Genomic DNA, 23,109 nt, shown 5'->3' on the forward strand with positions numbered 1-23,109 from the left:
GGGTGCCTTGTGGAGGGCTCAGCTTATTGATTTACTAAATCTGACTAGGTGAAGGGAATGGTTCTAGGGGTGTAAGAATAACAAGGAAAGGATTGAACGAGAAAAGATGAAATTAATGTGGCAAAGGAGAAAGGAGGGTAACTGAGAAGTAGAGGGAAGAAAAGAGAAGAAAGAGGTGAAACAATGATTTGACGATTAGGAGAGAGAGGCAGGGAATAAAGAAAAGGAGAGGAAAAGGAGGAATAAAAGACAGAGGATGTGAAGAGGGGATAGACAAAGAGATGATGCTGAAAATAACAAGAGGAGAGGAGGAGGAGGAGGAGGAGGGGAGGGAACAGAAATCAAAGGGAGCTCAGCACTGCAGGAAGGTGGCAGACTGACACACACTTCAAACACACATACGCACTCTCGACAACACACAGAAACACACAAGGAAGCTTCAAACATATGAGTGTGTGTGTAGCAGAGGCTCTGTCCATACAATGACCTTCTTAACCTGGCTGGAAGGGCTCTATAATGACACACACACACAAGCTGATTCATAACCGATTTCTAACCTGTCACAGGTTAGGTGAACACAGTCAACACACACACACACACACTCAGGCTGCATTACACTAACAAAGCTGGCATTTTAAGTGTTCACCTTTAACACTGACATATACATCTGAGGGTGACCATCATTAGCTTTGTTCTCTTCGATTATGAATTCTGCTGCAATCAGCTTTGAGAAGTGATGAAACCGTGCTGTTCTCCTCCTCATTAAGTGCTTCACAAACTCCGCATTCATGTGCAAGAAGTGGGTTAAACACATTTTTTGGGTCAGACCGCAACAAAGCAGCCAAATTACTGGTTCTAGAGCTTTTTTTTCAAGTGTGAAGTTGACTTTTTTTTTTTTTACTTGTTCAGCAAACAACATCAGTTTGTTAAGTTTGTTGCAGCGAATAATTTTTTTTCCCTACTTACGATCGTGTTTTATATGGTATGAAATATACGAACACCAACACCAGACTTATCAGCAGACACAAGCCAGATCCGTTAAATCAGACCTGTAGCGTAAAAGCTATCCAGAAACAAAGCACAACACCGAACCACAAATTAATTTAATATTGTTTCAAAATGCAACAAATGTTTCACTATAGCAGAAAGTATAGTAGGAATACGAAATGAGGAAGAGAGGAGCAACAATGGACCCCAGCTGGACTCAGCTTATGGTTGGCATCTTGATCCATAAGTTATGGATGCCCCCTATACTTTAAGGTTACTTTCCTAAGCCACTGGGTGCTGTAGTTTTTAGCAAATGTCAAAACAAATGGTACATTTTTGATAACTATTTCCAGCTGCAGATTAATAAACATTTAGTGTTTAGGGTTTACAGCAGCTAATGTTTTAACATGATTAGTCAAAGTTGTCGATTCTTTCGCCTTTGCAGGTGTCTTAGCATGTTTGTTTAGCAGCCTCTTCCATTAATTTACATTTTTTGTTCACTTTCATCAATTTTAGCAGCACAAAGTATACATTTTTTGAAAAGACAATTGTTTAAAAACTATTCTGTACACGTCCTGATCAGGACTAATTATCAAACACAATAGCAGCCACGTTGGTAGTGACCTAAAACAGAGCTAAAGGAGAGTGAATATCTGACAAAAAGAAAAATATATATACATTTGTGGTGGATTTAATCATGATCTAATGTTTTCTTTTGTCGTTGCACCAAAGAAAAAAGGTTTGCGAAGGCGTACGGTGTGTTTAAAGGTTTGGATCCTTCAGAGTGTCAAAGAAAAAATGAAGTGCACTATCCTGCAGAACTGTAATACTTGCATCCACTTTAAAGTACACTTAAGCGTGCCCATGTGCAGGTTGTTTTATTCTTTAACGAGCAGAGGGAACGTTATCATCAGAGGGGCGTTGTTCGCACAACCACAGCTTGGAACTCACACATACACACACAAACACAAACCAACCCATGAGAATAACTAGCTGGTTTCCACAACAACAGGCTGCAACCTGTCTGCCAGCTCCATCTCTCTCCTGCTCCGTCTAGCCCTTCATCTCATCTCATCCTTCTTTTCATGCCATCTCCCTCTTATCTTCCTCCTCTCTCTCCCTTCAAGAGTCCATCGAGACGGCAAGTGTTTTTCTGATGTCCGTAGGTGTGTACGTGCTGCACTTGAACAACAGCTGCGTCTTTAATTTCCTTCTCTTCGTCAGTCCTTCTGTCTCACAACTGAGTATTAGATATGAGAGTAACGACTGCTATAATGAAAGAAATCAGAGGAATGGATGAGTCCAACTATAACGCTACTGAACGTTGATGAAAATGCTTCTGTTATGGATGAATTTGACAACATGGAGCCTGTTTTATTGTATAAGTAGGTCACTCTACAATGAACAAATAAGGTTGAGCATACATGCGTCCACATAATGTAATGTCACCAGCCTTGTGTGGATGCACTGAAGCAATTAGTGTATATAAAATGGAGCCTGAGGCCAATGCACACACACACACACTGGTTCACGCATACAAATAAGAGTCACTTGTGACTGCTCTGGGCTGACTCTTAAGATGCTTGCTATTCAGAGTCAGTACAGCACAAAGCGGTGGAAGAAAGGCCTGTCCTGACTTCATAATTAATATACAGATGGTTTGCAGTAATAACTTGTAGTAAGTTGCTCATATTTGGTGCTCCCACATTGATTAGGCAACATGACAAAACCTTTGCACACTACTGTACATCTTGGAAGCAATAACGCTAATAATCACTGAATAACAGCAGGCTGATTGTATCACCAATATACAGCACTGGTACTAGTGACTGACAGCAATACTGTTAATATATTTAAAGTGTTTTTTCATGATGTAACAACACCGAGGCATGTATTAATACAAAAACAATCTCAATACTATGTCGGTTGGTAACAAGGCCAAATTTACTATCACTATTCTTTTTTCAAAAGCTTTGAGTCCCTGATTTCAGTTTTAGACAAAACCAGGATTTATAGTGGTTTGGTAGTGACTGCAATGACCTAGCTAATTAAGCTAACATTAGCCATGTCTCTGACTAGTTAAGGACTTTAAAACGCTAACCCTCTAAAAAGATGTTTCTGCATTTAAATAACATCCTGGACTTTTAAGAAGGGGGTTTTAGGATTTAGGACTAATCAATGCACTTGGTAGGTGTGATGATAGCTTGAATTACAACTTGCTATGACAATTTTGCTATTTGTTTAGGGGAGTGGTTTAGCCATTAGTAGCTCATAGATGTCACAACATGTAAAACAGTTTGCTCTTAATCAGGATCAAACACACTTCTTGGATGTAACAGCTAATTAAAATCCCTGGGCTAACAGCTTTCTGTGCGAACCTTCTCGGTCTTTGAAGCCCGAGTGAAAAGTGCCCAAAGATTCATACAGCCGTGACAACACACAGTCTATTTCAAGCCCGCTATCATTGTGTGTGCATGTGTGTGTGAGTGTGTATGTGTCACGCCGCCCTTGGACACAGGCTTGTGGAATGTGTTGAGAGCGAGGCAAAACACAGGGTTGCCACAGCAACTAGTGAAGGCCAGGGAAGCAGATGGGTGGGGGGGGGGTGGTGTTATCAGAAAACGAGAGCGAGCAAAGGACAAAAAATAAAATAAAAACGCAGGACGCGAGGAGCCCAATATTTGTGATGTTAATATATTGCAAGATAGAAAATGCTCAAGTGAAAAACACAAATATTTCAGTAATTGCCTGAATATATCATGCGGTGTCCTATTTTGAGGCACACTCTTCATCTTTTATTGGTGTGAATAGGATGTCTCTGGTTACTTTGAGGGGAAGTCAGATATAGAGTATAATTTAAACACAGCTCAGCCTCGTTTCTCTGTCTGTTTCTCGTCCACTGTCACATTCCCCCCATTCTCTCTTGAATAATCTCCTTACCTTCCCCAAGCCTTCTTGTTTTTTTATCATATCACCTACAATAGTTATATTCTTTAACACCGTCTTTTATTGTATTTTGACATTTTGTAGTTATTCTTCAACCTTGTGTTTTGTCCTGAAATATACAGTACTAAAATTTGATTACCTGCCATAATTATTACAGTCAACATGTCTTTAAGTTACTTATTTTGTGTAATTAAAATAACTAAAATACTGCTTTATATCTGCTTCATTTTCAAAGATCCTAATCATTGTATAGCCAAAAAAAGTTAAAACAAATCCACTTGCCTTTTGTTTTCATTTTTGGATGAACTTATGCAAGGTAAGCCTGCAGGAAGCTCTTAAGATCTTAAAAGAAGAGTCAGGAGAACTCAGGAAAATCAGCTCCAAGACAGAAATACTCACCCGTCAAGAACGTGCTTCTTCATCTGATTATATATACAGTACGTCTGTATTTGTAATATTTTGCCCCAGTGAGCCAGGAGAGCAATTTTCCAGTAATAACCAGGTTACCGAACAGTACCTGAATATTTTCACTTTTGAACAGGCGAGAAGTACAATTTACGATTTAAACACATAAAGTACTGAAAGAAAGTTGGTTTACGCTACGTGAAGCTGATCTTGAAAGAATCGGCTCATTTATCATCCTCCAATTTTATTTAGTTATTTATTTATTTTTGTGCCTGCCTTTAAAAAAAAAAAACAATGAATCCTATATGTTCATTCAGTTACTTAATAACCATGGAGACAAGAGTTCATCCCCAGTGAGCTAGGTCACCAGGTTCAGAGCCATCCATCCATTCATCCATTGTATGTGTAAAAATACGATTATCAATAAAATAACCAAGTGTAGCCCAAACATGTGAAGCAAGCAAATAATCAGTTCAACTCTTCTTCCCAATCACACTCTATTCTTTCTAATTTAAGTCCTTTTTTAAAAGGACCAGCTGCTTGTATGGTCAACTCCCATCTGTCTTCTTTCTTAGTGACTCAGTAGAAACAATCATCCATCAGGCCTCTGGTCCTTCCCTTCACCTCTGACTCGAAATGCAATCTCAAGATATATATATATATATATATACACACACACACACACACACACACACATATACAGATCATATCCTAATCAATAAGTGTTTTGTTATTTCAGTCCTCTACTCTGAGTATCAATAGCTTCTTTGTGATTAAAAATAAACGGTGTCTTTGGATAAGGTTAAGGCCAATGAGTCGTGCCTGTTAGTTTGTGTTAGTTTCATGTTTTTGCATCAAATTTAGAGGCCATTTATGCAAGTGTTAAAATCAACACTGCCATAATAACAAAGCCTTACTATCAGGGATGGGGACATTCTATTACTTAAACCAGTTTTCTTGTATAGAAAACACCAAGAACGACATTAAATCTCTCATCTCTCTTCGCAGGTTGCTTACTATACTGACCGTGTCAAAAAGGAATCCTGCTATAAATAAAACAAACAGGCGTTAAATACATCATCTGTCGCACATATTCCAGCATTTCCCACAAGGATGGGTGTGGAGTTGCCATCTGATGGCAGAATCTCGTGGCATCCAACACTCGTCCCAGTTCTAATGGCCTGATTCACAACAATTCTGGAGCTCAACACAGAGCCACTGGCCCAGGAGACGTTGGTATAATACAGCGTTGTGTCGTGATGGTCCTCACATCTCTAATTAACCTTGTCCCATTGCTCTGCGTGGAGATACAACTTATGTTCTTCTGTGGATTAGACTCATAATCCTCAATTAACGTGTCATATATTGAACTTGTATGCTTTAGGATTTAGAGGACTTAGAAGCAGGACTAACTTAGACTGGCATGAAGGAATTTTGGCACAAGCACGAGAGGGTTCGTTGGCAGCCGTACCGCTTTGGCCCTTGAATGAGCGCTTGTGTAGACATTTATCAAATAAAACACTTGGGGTGCTGAAGAGATGACACTCAATAACAAAGTTAGAGTTGCTGCTCATGTTCGATTCTAGGGAGAGGAAATGTTGTGTAAATCAAAAACACCTTTAGAATATTACCTGAATACTTGAACAAAGCATCTGACAAATGGCTTATGCTCTCGCAAAATACTCTGCAAGGCCTCTGCAGATTATTAATATGTTGCTGTCACTGGTGTTGACTGTAGTTTCTGTATGAAAGATTATGGTAAAATGCTACAGAAACAACTAGACAAAGATGGGGTGACTGTTCACCAATTTTAATGTTGTGCTCTGCTCATTAACCAACAGCTACCTTGAATCATTTGGTGTCTGCGGGTCTATAGAAGGGTGAATCGGTGTGTGTCCTTCATATTCCAAAAAAGACCGTTAATCTCAGTGTCTTTAAGCCTAAATATTACGCACGGTCTACGGAACACAGTGTTAGTGTGTATGTAATTACAGTATGCTCCTACACTGACCATGACAGATCCAGTGTAATTATAGCGTTGCAATCAGAATAATGTGATATTCTCAAGACAAAGAGGTCAGAACAAGGACAGGTAGCTGGTAGAGATCATTGTCTTCAGATCGGATACAAAAGCTGAACTCCTAGTGCTTTGTTTGAAAGACAGTAACTCTGTAAGTCACACTGTGGCCTCTCCTGAACTACATCAGCTGTTATGGCATCCATCCAGTGGCTACTTGCTGCATTCAGGACCGGAGCCTGAACATTTGGTGCAGTGGTTCTATACTCACTGACGTCTTCAATTAGTCTCATTCAGTTGACAGTGTTGGACTTGAGAATATAAATCCTCTATCTGTGATAGTTTGCCTCTGTTACTTTTCAGTATGCATGTCACACACTACAGATTTGGTTAAAGCATTTCAAAAACTACGAGTATACTATATCATGTTGCGATTGGCACATTTGGATTCTGCGTGCGAGCACAAGCGCTGACCTTGCGTTCTTTGTCTCCGTACTCCAGGCCCAGCGTATCCATGGCACGAACAATGGCGGCCAGAGATTGGATGGTGTTGCTGTAAACGACAGGCTTGTACTGCTTTACGTCATCGCCAGAGAAACCGTCCTCGTGGATGATCCTGGACACACAAACGCACAGGCATTAGTCAGTGAGTTAAATGTTTCTTGGCTTTGCTGTCGTCACTGGAATAGTGCTCAGGCAAACATACAGATATAAGAGCACAGAAAAGTATGCTTACATTAGTTATTAAAAATAAGTGCACATGGACACCAGAGGCGCCAAATGTAGTTGATGTGTTCACGTGATAATAGAAGGGTTGATTAAATAAAAGTGGAAGTAGATTTTGAAAGAATGAAGATGGGAAGAAACACAGGTGGTTGAAGGAGGGTTACAACAAAAACACAAACGAGAGAGTAGGATAGATGGGAGAGAGCAGAGGGAGGGAAGTATCCATAACCAGCAGGCTAAGCTGACATTTAGGCACAGGGTGCTAGCAGAAGCCTGCTGTTCTAAATGCCATGATGTCTTTCACTGCAGCTAACACAAGGACACAAAGACAGAGACAGACAGCAGGCAGGCCGCACAAATGGACAAATCAGACACAGTCAAACAGGGAGAGATGACACAGAGATGAGCAGCCAAGAACAACAGACAGGGACGCCAGAAAACAACCGCCTGATACAAACGGACGGATACAGGTTGAGGAAACATTGTGAGGCAACTCGGAGAGACAACATCCCCACGCGTAAATTACACAGGGTGAACAAGCCTGCTGCATAGGAAGGACTAAAACTGGGTTTATACTACCACAACAGAGCCAACATTGCCACTTAAATACTAGTCTACGGCTGGTTAGCTGTATCGAGTCTCTTCGTGCACATCATGCAACGGAATTTGTAACGATTTGAGTTGGAGTTGGCGCTAAAATGTTAAATGGCTTTTAGCTCTGCAAGGTGGAGTTACATTTCTATAGAGATGCATGTCAGTCTCAGTGTCATTGGCTACTGACCTATACCTTACCTACAGTGAAGATCCAACACAGAAGCATAAATCTAGCTTAAAGGTGCCATGTGTAAGAATTGAGGTAAAAATATCCAAAAAATTAGCTACACGCATCAAAAGAATGAGAAGAAATAAGGGCGATGATGCCATTAAAAAAATGACAAGGTATAGTGCTGCATAGATATCAACCCGAATTAGCATGCTAAATTACTAGCTACAGCCCGACAGGTGTCGTAATACCAGTTTCGGCCATGGGAGGCGGTATGCGGGCAACATAACCGCCAAGCCTGATGCCTGATGTCAATCGTGTGGAAAGTACAGCCCACTACTAGGCCTACATTTCAGTTCAGGGAAGAGAGCGGAAGAATGGCTGAAGCCCTTGGCAAGAGACCCTTACCACCACCACAACCACCCGCTGCAGGGGGAAAAAACGCGCTCGGAAGCACAAATAAAATCGGATAAAAAAAAGGAACAGAACCCGAGTGAATATTGGCACTGCTTTCCATCGCTGGAGACAACTGATGGACATGAAAGAAATGAGGTTCGACTCCGAACTTGCAACATTTCTTTTGGATTGGTAAGTAAGATGCTGTTAGTATATTTCGCTAGAAGTTTGTTCGATATGTTTTTGTAGTTTTTCGGGAAGTTATAACATAAAAATGTTTGATTGACATCATGTTCAAGTACGCCCACAAGCCGTGCGAGTTATTCGTGTATTGCAGTTTGGCTGGCGGTTATGTTGCCCGCATACCGCCTCCCATGGCCGAAACTGGTATTACTGGTATTACCTCAATTCTTACACATGGCACCTTTAAGAACCAAATCCAGCATTTTCTAGCAAGACACTTATCAAACAGCTATGGCCATCGGTATCACACCTACCGTGACTTTTTATCTACTCTACTATTCAGGCTCAACCCACCTGACACACCTTACAGATTAGCTGATGGGGACGCCAACCACAACACTGAAGCACATTCCATTCCACTTGCATATCACCTGAATACTTGACAACCAATCACAATCTTAAAACCAGAATACTTGCTAGACTTCATGCTAATAAGGTGGTTAAAGCTTTTGATTATGTACCATGAAAGTCAATCATTTTGACATTCAGACTGCATACCAATTAATCCAAAAGCTTAGTTCGCAACTAAGACCCAGTGGAGCCATTAAAATGGGTTCATGCGGAGCTGTTGAGCACAAAAGCAACTGTTCTCAAAACTTAAAATTTGCTGTCCTCTGTGAAGTTACAACAAGTTTTAACAACATGGATCAGAAGCAAAGCTCTTAATTGGTACTGCTCAATATTATTCAAGAAATACTGCTGTAGTTATAGTTCAGTATAGTAGAGAAAAGCTTAATTACTGGAATAATTTAACATTTTGTGAAATCAATACCACTGTTGCGTCTGTAGAATAAATATGTACACCGTAGAAACTCTCTATTTCCCATTTATAAGCCAAGCTGAGCTAACACATGGCTGGTCTAGTTTCATATTTAGTATACAGACATGAGAGACGTATCGATTTTGCACATTTCCCAAACTGTCTCAACTATTCCTTTGAGACACTGGCTTACTCATAAATGTCATCTAATGTTACAAGCCTGCTCATCAAAGGGAGAAACTTAAAAACTTAAAAAACAAGAAAACCAACTATGAAACAATGCATTTAATGTCTCGTGTCTTTATATTTTTTGGCATTCTCAAACTGTTCAATGTAATTTAATCTGAGGCTTTTTAGTTGGTTTGTCTTCCTGTCACAGTTGCACAAGCATGCATAAACAGCTGTATGCAGTGTAGTCAGTATGGTTTAGAGTCACTTCCGACCGTGTGTCCTGACATGAGGCCAACACGAGGCACTGTACATCTGCATGCAAGTTTATGAGTGTGTGTGTATGTCTGTAACCCTGTTTGTGCACTCTCTGGGTGTGAGTTTGTGGTCTTGAGGACAGCAAGGTCCCCAGCAGTGTAATGTTTCAGATCAATCAGGCAGCCTGCCAGTCCCATATAAATACACCACACTTCTATTTACATCAGTGACTTTCATACACACTGCCAGAGCATGAGATCTATACGCTGGAACTAGGACGGATGAATGGACATATTCGTATATCCATGATGTGCACATTAGCTAATATGTCTAACCAAATAATAAAAAAAAACACATGCATGGATAGACAGTACACTGAAAACTCAGCAGTAAAACAATTTCTACAGCTTCTTTCAAAGCTTTACTCCTTCACTTCACTCTTAATGATTCCCCAACAAGACACTCACTCAGAAATTCCTTTTACCATCTTTCTTTGCACCAGAGAGGTGAAACAAGCACAAACTCTTAATTGGACACTGCAGAGAACTGAACATGGTAAGAAGTGGGGCCATGTGTATTGTAATAGTAATAGTAAGAACTAGGGATTGGTAAATCCTGGTACAGTAGAAGTTTAACAAAATTAATATCGCCCTGCTCTCGGGTCTAATGACAAAAACGTGTGAAATTTTCAAACTAGGATGTGGTAATAAAATAATAAGTAATGCAAAATAGAGGGCAATTTTTCTAAATCTGACGTGAGATATGACTCCATGGGACTTTTAATCAGTTTAAGTAGAAATCAGTGTGGGAGGGTTGATGGCAGAACACAGCAGAATCATTACTACCTTCCTAGAAAGTTAATATTATTATCGCTATTAAGTCATAGACAGAGAGAGAGCAAGACAGATGATAATTACAAACAGAACACGTTTGAGCAAAGATTTAAACTTAGTGTTGTAGCAAATGTCATAGCAGGTGTGTGTGCGTGTGTGTATGTGTGGCTGGTCTGCTGACGTGAGCTTTCATGCATGAGGACCTTTTCTCATTACCCACACTCCAAGCCCTTCTGTCAGCAAAGAAAGAACAGTGTGTGTATATATATGTGTGTGTGTGTGGGTGTGGGTGTGAGTGTGTGTGCAATTTCACGTAGCTTTGGCACAATCTGCACGGTGACCTGAAACATAGTTTAGTTTCACACTGAGCCAGACATATGGACAGAGAGACAGACATATGGGCAATTTAACCACAACACTATTCCATATCATTATGTGGTTTCCATTTTGCAGGCCAAAAAAAAAACAACAGGTGTTTAATGTAACGACATCTGTCAGTGAGCTATCATCTAGTTCATATTTTATTTAATATTTAGGAATACACGGATTTAATACTGTTATTTTTTCTTTTACAAGTTATGGCCTAACCTGCTCAAATGACTTCTGCCATGTGTTTAACAATATGGCCCAATAGGGATTCAACAGGTGTGTTTTAGGTAGTTTGGTGGCTTTATTCACAAGCATTACACTCATTACTGTAATTACTTTACTTGTTTACTTTAAGGAGATCATCTGAACCGTGTGATTTCAAAATGATGGTGCAAAAAAAAAAATGCAACAACTTATTCTAACATCGTAATACCTTTCAGTTAGCCTAGAATCTAGACGCGCCCCATAGCCGCAGCAAATTACATTTGCTTCCAGGGGCAGTCTAGTTACTCTCCGTTGACTTGAGATTTCGAAAAATCCAAGATGTACCGGGCCAATCACGAGTCGGTGGGCGGGCTTAACATGATGACGACTGACCTGCGACCATAAATTCCGTGAATTACGCGTGATCCTGCTAGAGCTACCGGAGCGATGGCTGCTGCTAGCGAACAACTTTCTTTCGAATCGGCTTTGGCCGCCACTCTGAAAGACTTGAAGTTAAGCTTTTCTCTGAGAAAGGAACTCTCTTTTCCGTCGCTCTGACTACGTCACCTTCTTCGTTGCTCTGATTGGTTGTAGCGCTATCCTATTGCGTGGAGAGGGAGTTTGAAAGACAACCGTTTATCCCACCCCTCCGGTTGAGCCCTGTCTATGGAGAGTGCCCAGACCCTACATTTAATAACTCATAGTATATTGTGTTGGATTACAATACCAAAATAAAATCTGCATTCAATCCATTTATACAAAGTAAATGCATCTTACTTTTGTATACCCACAAGGGCCACAAAAGTGTTATCTAATGATTAAAATGTTATAGTCAGGTCCACTTTGAACACAGGATTTGAAGAATTAAATGTGATTAGTTACTCTGAAATGTGAAAGTGCCTCTGTGGCCATCACACTGACAGATGCATAATGATGTTGAATGTACATTGTATTTACCCTGAAGCTAAACACTCTATACAATAAGTGAATTACAAAATGCAGAAACGTAAGTTTAGAATCGTGATGGCCATTAACACAAACTTCTAGATAACAACACAGATTGTGGACATTGTGATCCATTAAGACTCACAATGAGCAGTGTTGGTCGCTAGTATAAACTAATAGTCAGTCTGAGTTTTTTTGAAACACACAAAAAGATTTAAAATCAGACAATGGTTCTAAATATGTGTGAAAAAGTACCAAAATTAAAATCATCATAAACTGAGACAAAGGTGGCTCATACAAATAAACGTATTTGGAACAAGCTAGTGCAGTGAAAGTCAGGAAAATTTAATCACACGCACACAAACTGTATCAAACCCAACATGTCTGCTTCTCTTTTCTGTCTCCCATTATCCCACACACTCATATTTTTATCGTCACACCTACTCATGTGAACACACATAAACACAAAGCCTACACACCGCGCTGTGCAATTAGGTCTTTATCTCAGTCCTGCATTGTCGCTAGCTACCGCTGTTTGTCCTGACACAACCACACACACACACACACACACACACACACACACACAAAACCCTGCGATTGGCTCTTTTATCACCGCGCTGTGCATCCACTCACTTTGTGGTCTTTGTCGACAGAGCTCTTGGTTTTGACAAAGTGCACGCTGACCGACTCCTGTCAACACTGACCGCACAGAGTTACTCACATAACGTATGTGTGTGTGTGTGTGTGTGTGTTTAGGCGGGCAGTAGGGATGTTAAGTGCAAAGGAGAAAGAAGGGATAAACATGTGATGTGTGATAATGGGCATGAGAAAGCACGAAAGAAGAGGGAGATAATCGGAAGAGGAAAAGCTATAAATAAGTGAAGGTGTCAGGAATACAGGCCCTCTCCATCTGGCTGACACACACTGTGAAATGGAGGCATCAGCTGCTCTGTCATTTGGCTCCACTCGCTTGTCATCACACCTTGAGGTCAAGCGGCAGCATCCTGGGCACACATATTCTCACACACCCCTCAGCTCCATCTATTTTCCTTCAAAAACACACATAACCCACTTTTCGAGCCATGTTAGCGGCACGGCTCCAGGGACGCACAGTGACTCAGTTGGTCCGCTACTCCAAACTGTAATATATCAGTGGACTACTGCAATGAAATTTGGCATTGGTCTTTATTTTCAGAGGATGAATCCTTCTTGTTTTGGAGATCTTTCAACTGTCCCTTAAGTGCCACCACAAGGCTGACATTTGTGGATCTCAGTCTTGAGTCAAAAACTATTGGGCTGACTACTATTTTGTGCTTCTTGTGCCATTATCTGTTCCAACTAATGTCATTCCCTTCATGTGTGAGGTGCACTTTGCTTTCTGTGATAATCAGCACAAAACACAAGCACGTAAGCGTGCACGGACTTCGTTTGTAACACCTGCTTAACATCGGTTTTAGCATCGCGATTAACTGTTTTTCTATATATTTGTGTATGAATAAAAACAAAATGTAAAACTTTGCGACAGAAACAGACTTGGCAAATGGCGAGTAAATCGCAATTTACACTTACGGAAGTGTCCATTCCACAGGAGAGAGTAAACATTGCAGCAGATAAAAACAATCTTATCCGTAGGAAACACTAGGAGCCTATAATGTCCTCAGACATAAGCACGATACTTCCATCATATATTCTACATTGTCGTTAAACAGCTCACCTTATTCTCACAACAGCATTAGTCAAAATTTTACAGAAACGTGGCTATTAAGAGCATGGCATCATGCTAGGTGGATGCTCCATGATGAGTGTCGCTGTAGACTGGTCTTGCTACCACTACTCGCTTAATACTCTGATTAACCAATCAATAGCATCAACCAGAGCCATAGAGAGAGAGAGAGTTGCGACACTCCCATAGACCTCCGTTGTAAAAAATGGCGGCGCTTTTAACCGCCTACTTCAGGGATTTGAAAATCGGATTAGTTTCTAACACTGTCATTTGGCCGTTGGACCTCATTCACTTACATTGCTGCGCATCGAGTTGTTCCAGAGATAAGTTGCTGAAATATCGACCTCTTTTAAATTGTCAACTGTCTATATTGTATCAGAGACCCTTTGCGATGCTTATACTGGTCTTCATTTGTACATGCACAGCGTAATTATTTATATTTTATGTTGGTTGTTTCAACCAATTTTCTAGCATTGCCTGCTAGCTAATTAGCCAGCGCGACTTCCCCTGCTGTGAAGGTAGTTCGGTGATGAATCGCTACCACCTTTATAGCAACTATTATTTAATTGAATTTTGGGATATACTAACTTTTCATTATGTGACGTGTTGGCTGTACTTAATTTGTTGTACTGCTCCGTGTTCATTTGAGCGAGGGTTATAATTAGGAATGGTGGTAATTTCAATTAGGACTGGCAAGTTTGACTGGTGAAGGCTGTGCGTCGAGTTCCAGAGGTAAGTTGCTGAAATATCGACCTCTTTGGAATTGTCAACTCTATATTGTATCAGAGACCCTTTGCGATGCTTATACTGGTCTTCATTTGTATATGCACAGCGTAATTATTTATATTTTATCTTGGTTGTTTCAACCAATTTTCTAGCATTGCCTGCTAGCTAATTAGCCAGCGCGACTTCCCCTGCTGTGAAGGTAGTTCGGTGATGAATCGCTACCACCTTTATAGCAACTTTTATTTAATTGAATTTTGGGATATACTAACTTTTCATTATGTGACGTGTTGGCTGTACTTAATTTGTTGTACTGCTCCGTGTTCATTTGAGCGAGGGTTATAATTAGGAATGGTGGTAATTTCAATTAGGACTGGCAAGTTTGACTGGTGAAGGCTGTGCGTCGAGTTCCAGAGGTAAGTTGCTGAAATATCGACCTCTTTGGAATTGTCAACTCTATATTGTATCAGAGACCCTTTGCGATGCTTATACCGATCTTCATTTTGTACATGCACAGCGTAATTATTTATATTTTATGTTGGTTGTTTCAACCAATTTTCAAGCACTGCCTGCTAGCTAGTTAGCTAGCGCGACTTCACCAGCTGTGAAGGTCATGGTGAAGGTAATTAGTTAGGTAATGAATCGCTACCACCTTTATATTGAATTTTGGGATATACTAACTTTTCATTACGTGTTGGCTGTACTTAATTTGTTGTACTGTTCCTGTTCCATGTTCACTTGGTTCACAACTTATCTAAGTAATACAAGTTTTTCGTTGTCACCCTGCCTCTCCAAATGCAAAACTGACATTAACAAAAATGCAATAATGTAATAACAGCTGAAAAAGTACTTGGGTGTGTGTTTAATTTTATATCTACCGTTCAATAATGCAATCGCTGCTGTCTGTCCCATAGAAGAACATGGCAGCCAGCGTATGTTTAGGAACTAATTGGGTTTACATGAACCACGTGACAGCAGTAGCGGCGACATCAAAGAGTGTCGCAACTCTCTCTCTCTATGGCTCTGGCGTCAACACAGAAGAGGAAATGCAACAATATCGGTCTAATAATTGATATCATCTCTCTTACAGTATTCCATAACATTAGATCAATAATGTGCAGCACTTAAAGGTTTATTCGAAAACATTGCCACTTATTGATTTAGCTTCATATTTTTAACTTTGACCACTTGTGCTCCTACTCCGATGTCTCTTATTTGCTACTTATTAAGGCCTCTCACAGGTAGATAAGGAGTTATCATCTTGTTCAGTACATTCTTCTAACTAGTGTATCTCCGTAGTGCTTGGGAGGAGTCCTGCCGGCTCCAGGTTTGGTCATGTGCTGATGAACAGTTCTGCTGCCAAGGGACACAGTCTGCTTCACACTGGTTCAGCGGGGACGTTAGGAGCTCCACACACATGCATGTAAACCCGGGCAGACAGGAGAGCAGAATAATTACAGTTCAGCATTACATCTGGGGAGACCTCATTAAATCTGTCTGCCATTATCTCTCTGTTTCACTGTCACCTGTTATCTCTATCTGCCTCTCTCCTCTGCCAAGTCCTCTTTCATCCCTTACTCGTGTATCCTCTCTCCGTCTCCCTCTCTCTCTCTGTGTATTTCTTCTGCTAACATCATTCTTTCTCTCTGTCAGTCTCTCCCACTCACTGCCATGTTCTCACTCCTCAGTCCCAATTATTTCTGCTTTTTTTCTTTTTTCTTTCTCCACTCTCCTCCTGCTTCCTTTCATTATACATTTGCAATTAACTATTAATTAAAAAACGCAGCATTGACACAGAACTCCCCCTCCCCAGTGACTGATTTCTACAGGGAAACACAAACGTGTGCATACATACACTAACACACACACACACAGGTGCTCACTTGGCAAAGCTTAGTGTGACAGTTGCAGGGAGTGCAGTGTCAGAACCGTTGCCTAATTAACTGTTAGGTAACAACAGCTTCACCAACAGTCACACCCAAAATGTTGCACCTCGAAATTCAATTTCAGTTTGTTGGATTTTTCAATCATTCATCCATTAATTGATTCATACATCCTTCTGTACGTTGTGATGCCACATACAGTCAAACTCTTTCTTGTGAGTAGGAAAGCCAGAGTGTTGCAGTAGTGTCAATACTGTGATTTTAAAACGCAGAGCTAAATTTGTGAAATGTTCACTGCCACTGCAGATTCAGGAATGAATACAAAACGACCGGAAGGGGGTAAACCATAAACAACTATAACACTGGCTACCTGTTTATAGCTCAGACTGGAGCTTGGCATCTGTGGCCGATAATTTATAAAAGATTAGCAGTATCACAGATATTTAGGAGAAATCACTCACAACTCAGTGAGATCAAAACAAGCATGATTTCCTTCTTAAAAGAGAAAAAAAAAAACGCTAGCAAATAGCTTGTGACACAAATTTAAGACATATATTTGTGAAGTGTATAAGCCACCAACTATTAGGAACACGGTGAAACTTTCCTTTATCTGTTTTTGAGATTCTGCCAATCTGTGAGCCCACTGTGCAGTTTGCCTTTTTTTCAACTTTCAATTCGCTCTACATAATCCCTTTTACCAACAATAGCTTTATATCAGCCACTAATGACAGACGTGTTATTTCTAAAAATCTTGGTGACAGTGATGTTTTACAGTCTCTGCTGGCTGAAAAACTAAAAGGCCACTTGTAAAATGCTGAAAACTTAATAAACATTCAAATGAAATAGAAACAAGGAGATTTCATTGCAGCATAAAGCAGACATGCATGCTGTGACGCAACAGTAATAGTTCTGCATTTGAAGTTATCGCTACAATTAGGGGAAGTGATACTATAAGGCGACTAGACACAACCCAGCCTCGTAGTACGAACAATGGGAACCGCAGCAAGGAACTATTAGGAATATCTACTGGATACATAAACATCTAACAGCTTGATTGAATAAAATGGAATAACTTCGTGATCCTTTAAAGTTTTCATCTAGCACGATTACCACTAATTTAAGCTAATTAGCATGCTGACATGTTAAACTAAGGTGGTGGACACCGTACATTTTATACGAGATAAATATCAAAATTGTTACTTGTGAGAAAGAGCCTTGCTCTCTTCACAGCCCTGTACAGACAATCTACTGGTGTACTCTATATTATACTAATGTAGTTCCTTTAAAACCCGCCTGTTAGAACAGGAAGACTAGAGCTTGTGGCTTTCTCAAGAACCACTCATCCAAACCACCAGCAAAAGCAATGAATGGGCCGAAGTTAGTGAGCTGTGCTGCATTTCCTCAAAAATGATCGCAGCTTTATTTGAGGAAATAAAATGTCATTGTGTCTGCTCTTCCTGAAGACCAACGTTCAATGCTGCGTTCACTTACTTAGCAATACACCCACCTAAGTACAGTAAAAGTATAAAACACTGTAAATTTTAATGCAATCCAATATTACTTAAAAAAAACAAACAAACACTAAAACATGAGAAAATATGTATTGCATGAGTGTTGTATTAGACTTAGATGACTTTTTTTCTGATGTCTTGACTTAGGTGTGATAAACAAATAAAACAATACAAACATGCATTTGAACGTACACTCTTCCAGCTACAAACCCAGCCACAGTCACCATCAGCTGACTTGATATCAGCTGAGTGTGGTCACCGTAACAGGACTCCATTGTCTCGCAGCGCTCTGAACTCTCATGAAATTTGCCAAATAGGTCTAACGCACAAAAAAACACTCACACAGCCACACTTGGATGTGCACAAAAACAAAAGCACACTCTGAAGTGTGTGTGTCAGGGCACACACACACACTTTTCTATCACAAAAGACCTTTGTTTTTTTATCAGAAGCCCTGATTAGCGCGCAGACCACACACACAGTCACACTGACCTGATCTCACACAAATGTTCAGACCATGGAGAGAGAAAGAGCAGCGACGGCTTAGGGTAAAGACAGCCGTTAATGTTTAAAACAAACAGAGGAAGAGGAGAAGGGAAGATATGAATCACTACCATCAGTAACTAGGCTACTGAAAGATTACCCGCAGGTGGGTTCAAACGACCTGAGAAATGAGGAAAAACAAATCTCAAGAGATGTGACTGCGCAAAGGTCTCCAGAGGATTGATTCATTTCAGAAAAGGGAGGTCAAAGCTGCATTTACAGTCCCTCAACGAGTGAGCGGAGAGCCTACACCACAGGGGGCTTACCCCGGTGAAAGCATTCATACCTGTGCTCTGAGATGTCGGCCTGGTTCTCTAATTAAGCCACTAAAATGCCACTCAGCCGCTATGCTCAGTTTCAGGTCTGTACTCACAATACTTCTGAGATCAATTGCAGCTGTTGCGGTCTGTGTTTTAGGAGCCGACGGAGATCACAAATTTAAATGTCATCAGCTCATCTGAAACCCAACACATTAAGGATGATGAAACATTTTTATTTTTTTTTTTAAAAACTCCTGCAAAAGATCTCTGCCAGAAGCGCCAACTTTTGCCTGTTATGCATTTTACTTTGGGAGAACTTTATGGCTGACAGTAGGGGCTTTCTGAGCTCAAAACTTTGACACAGCAGTGTAAGTATTAGGACAGATATAGACCTATGAAAATAAACGACATAGATTTCTATTAACTTTGCACTCCAAGTCCATGTAAGCAACGTTTTGCAGGTAAATAATAACATTTCCAGTTACAACCATCACTAGCCATTGAAATTAGATCATATCCAACACCAATTAATGGCAGAATATAGTAAATATTAGATGTAAAAGTCTTAACAAAACTTGACATTTATGCAGTGCAGTATTTCAAGTCCACTACTTACTTTTGCGAGGCAAATATTGTTGCCGTCAGCTACGTCAATACTGTGCTGCTTCTATGTCAGTAAAATAATCCAATACCTTATGATTACATAACTTTAAGAGAGCTCATTTCCCCTGCCTTACTTTTATATTTTAAGTATATACTATATATGCTTTTACCTGAGTGACCTTTCCAATTTGGAATACATTATCCAGCTCTTGACAGGGGAATCTCTGCAGAACATGGTTTATAGGTCACAGCAGCAACATGTTCAAGGAGGACAGACAAAAAAAAAAAAAAAAAAAAAAGGGAGTCCTAACAAGAGTTGACACAATATTATCTAGGATTAGATGAAGCCACGAGACTAAACAGTGACTCCGGTTATACTGTGTTTGGTCTGTCCCCACCATACAGAGACAGCTTGCTAGCTCACTTTCTGGAGAAGTTAGGGCCGATGTTTATGCAACTGCACAAAACCTGAATGTTAACTTATGAGTGTGCTCTTCTTAGTTTCAGTATCTGGTAAAAGCAGTCCATCAGTGGGGAGGGTCTATGAAGATTGTCTGGCATCCAGATGATGGAATGTACTAGAAGTCAGCTATGTTGATTCAACTTTTATCTGTTCTCTTTGTAGTTATTTAGAAAACCTAAGCCCATTATGTCTAAAACACGAAGCTGACACCCAGACAAACGCAGGGGCTTTACTTGGTGATCCAATACTTTTCTTACATGTGGTGTTCTGGTCATATAGACAGTCAGAAAAGAGTTCTTGTTTTACAGATGTTCTGGAAACTTACAATGGTCATTGTGCTATATTGTCTGGTGGAAACCTAAAACATCTGATTTCTTGCAATTTCCAAAAGGCACTGATGATTAATAATACCCAACATAAACACAACTGCCTGGTTTTAAGTTATCAGCATGGTGTTTTTTGTTTTTTTTTGCAGCTTTAAGTAGTAAACACACACTGAACTAGCAATGCAAGTTGAGAAAGGCTTAACAAAGGTGTGGAAAGATTATCATCAGGAAAAAAGACAAAGAAACTCTGGGTAAAGGAGGTCAGTTCAAATGCGCTCCCAAGATGAGAAGAAAAAAAAGGAACAAAGAGCGTACACTTCATGTGAGATAAAGTGTTTGCGTCCAAGTGCGGATGGATTGGATTGGACGTTTTATTACTTAACGTTAAAGTGTGCTGGTTTACACACATACAATGAGAATCAAACACTAAATACACACTCCAGGGTGTCAAAGACTGTCCGGACGTGCTAGCGAGCACGTGCAATCACCCAAACACCACCATCGTCTGCAGCTCACTGAGGCAGCCAATCAAATCATTCCACTGATGAGCACGCCCACGGCTACATTTAACCAATGAAGGATGATTATCTGGCTGACGGACTGTTTCAGATGACCAGACTTGAGTTGGTGCCAACATGAGCCTCCTCCCCTCTTACCCCTCCTCCCCCTTTCCTTTTTTTTTTTCGCTCTCTATTTTCCCCTCCTCGTGTCTTACCATGTCAGGAAAAGGAGGCTAATAATTATCGAGGAGAACAGAGTCCAGGAGAGGAGCGCCCTTTGCTCTCGGTCCTTGACAACCCTGCTCTTGTCTCTCTTTGTCACCTCCCCTCGCTTGCTTAATAAGTGAGAATATGTTCTATCGCTTGCCAATCTCTCCACTCCTGCTCGAAATCGTCTTTGCTTCCCTCCTCTTACCACCCCCAGCCTCATTCACACTCATCCTCCCTCCTCATATCTTGCTTCACCGTTTTCTCTCCTCTCCGGGCTTCTTTTCACACTCCCACATCACCTTACCCTGCTTTGGAAAAAAAAAAAAAATTGAATTCTTTCTCTTGGTTTAGTACTCCTTCTGTGTATTAATTCTCTCTCCCTTCACCCTTACCTCCACCAATTTATCAAACGTCCTTTCCTATCCCCAGTCTGCTTCTCATTTTGTGCACTGTGCATTTATTTTACTTCATTAAAGCTCCCTTTCTGTCTCCCTCCATCTCTAACCCCCCCCCCCCCGCCTTTCTGCACAAAACGCCACCTTTTTCTCTCCGTTTTTCCTCCCCTTCCCCCTTTTATTCTCCTCTTCTGAGGCTTAAACCTAATTATCTCCTGTTCTAGAGAGAGAAACCACACACACACACACACACACACACACACACACACGGTGGGAACAGCCTGTGGGAAGCTGTGCAGCCGTGAGGGACGAATAGCGTTTGTTCTCCCTTCGGCCGGTCGCCTCCGATCATGTCAGCAAGGCACAAACACACATATACACTGTATGAGAAAGCTGGAGATGAGGAAAAGCAGACAAACGGAGAATAAGAGGTATTGTATTTCAGACACCGAATCAGTGACTACTCACTGAATTGATTTGATGTTTCTTCGCTCAAATCGTCTCGCCAGAGAAAGAGGACACGTCTTTCGGAAGCTACCACGCTCTAATCAGAATAATTTCACAAACACATCTCAGTGAATGCAAGGTTGGCTAATTTCCTCTGTATATTCAGCGACACGGATGGCTGCCTTTGATAGGTTCACACAAGTGTCAGGCCTCTTGCAATACTTCCAAAACTACTGTAAAAAAGTTCCAGTGATCTAGGCGACATGTTTTGTGATAATATCCACAACAACAATAACATAATTACTCCTTGTCAGTTCATCCAACCATCAGCGATACCCTAAGCAGATCCCTGCTGAAAACGAGGCACAAACACGGCAATGAATAATACTTCAGAGCCTGATAATACACCCTCCAAGAAGTGGAACAATATTCTAAGCATTTTTTTAAGCAGGGATGATGAAATTATGAGTGTACACTGCCACTGCTCCGTTTGAGCAAACATAGTAAGTCTGTTACTTAACTACAAATGGGCATTGTTATGTGAGGCAGCGGAGGCCTCTTCTGCTCCCGCTAGTCCACGACTATAAACAGCATTTATCTTGTGATGTCTGACGTCAAAATTTATACGGGTTAAAGACTGGTAATGATTGAAAGAGAAATTACCTGGAGACTTAATAAAGTAAGAAATGTGGTCACTAACAGACACATGTGACTGTCAGGCGGTCTAGAGAAACCAGAAACACTGACTGTGCTCATTTTTTTCAAGCTGCCCCTTAACTCTTTGTAATACTTGTTATGACTCTGCAGTCTCTGAGCTCAAGGCAAAATAATCCTGATAATATCCTTCTGGGTTATTTTTCACACTTTGGGAGCAGTCACCCTGCAACCATTATACAACTATTTTTATTTTTTACAAACTAAGAAGTACTGATCATGACAAATACAACACACTTGGTATAGAAACTAGTTTTTGTACTCGCATACAACAGGCCTTAATTAAACAATGTTATTATTATTATTATTACTTCCCTGGTGGCTTTAGCAATTCACTGAGTTGAGTTCTAATTCATATGCATTTTGAGATTAAAGTCACTTGGTCAATCTCTCACTGATCCACAGATATTTTAATAATTTCCTGTGTACTTCTGCCTCAAGGTAAGAATTGTTTTTTTTTTCGCTGTTGTTGCCACCACGTTTGCTATTTTGTACTGAACCCATTAACATTCTCACAGAAAAGCTCTGTTGCTATATGGCTGAATAAACAACAAAAAAACAAAGCAGTTCTCAGCTTTCAGCTTTAAATATTTAAAAAGGAACATTTATTTCCAGTTGTTTTCCTCTCTAAAAGCAGTGCACTTTGAGATCTAGCTAAGTTAGGCTATGCTAGTTGTATTTATTGAGTACTTAAAACAGTAACACTCTATTTTAAAACTGTGTCAAAAAATGAATGAATAAGACAGTTGAAACTAAAATGAGTTGACATGGTTTCACTTACAAAAGTA

The 23,109-nt window shown here is 40.4% G+C and overlaps 1 protein-coding gene across 2 annotated transcripts in view; it reads right to left on the minus strand.

Annotated features, from left to right (window-relative positions):
• The window catches only part of gnao1a (guanine nucleotide binding protein (G protein), alpha activating activity polypeptide O, a), a gene marked incomplete at its 3' end in the record, with an annotated part of 87,735 nt that overhangs the window by 57,321 nt on the left and 7,305 nt on the right, over positions 1 to 23,109 (minus strand). For both annotated transcript variants that reach the window (XM_084555711.1, XM_084555712.1), the window contains one exon: positions 6,830 to 6,971. In XM_084555711.1, coding sequence (XP_084411837.1) covers positions 6,830 to 6,971 — 142 coding nt within the window. The remainder of the gene's footprint in view (positions 1 to 6,829; positions 6,972 to 23,109) is intronic.

Source organism: Chelon labrosus (genome assembly GCF_963514085.1).
Source record: "Chelon labrosus genome assembly, chromosome: 11".
Lineage (NCBI taxonomy): Eukaryota > Metazoa > Chordata > Actinopteri > Mugiliformes > Mugilidae > Chelon > Chelon labrosus.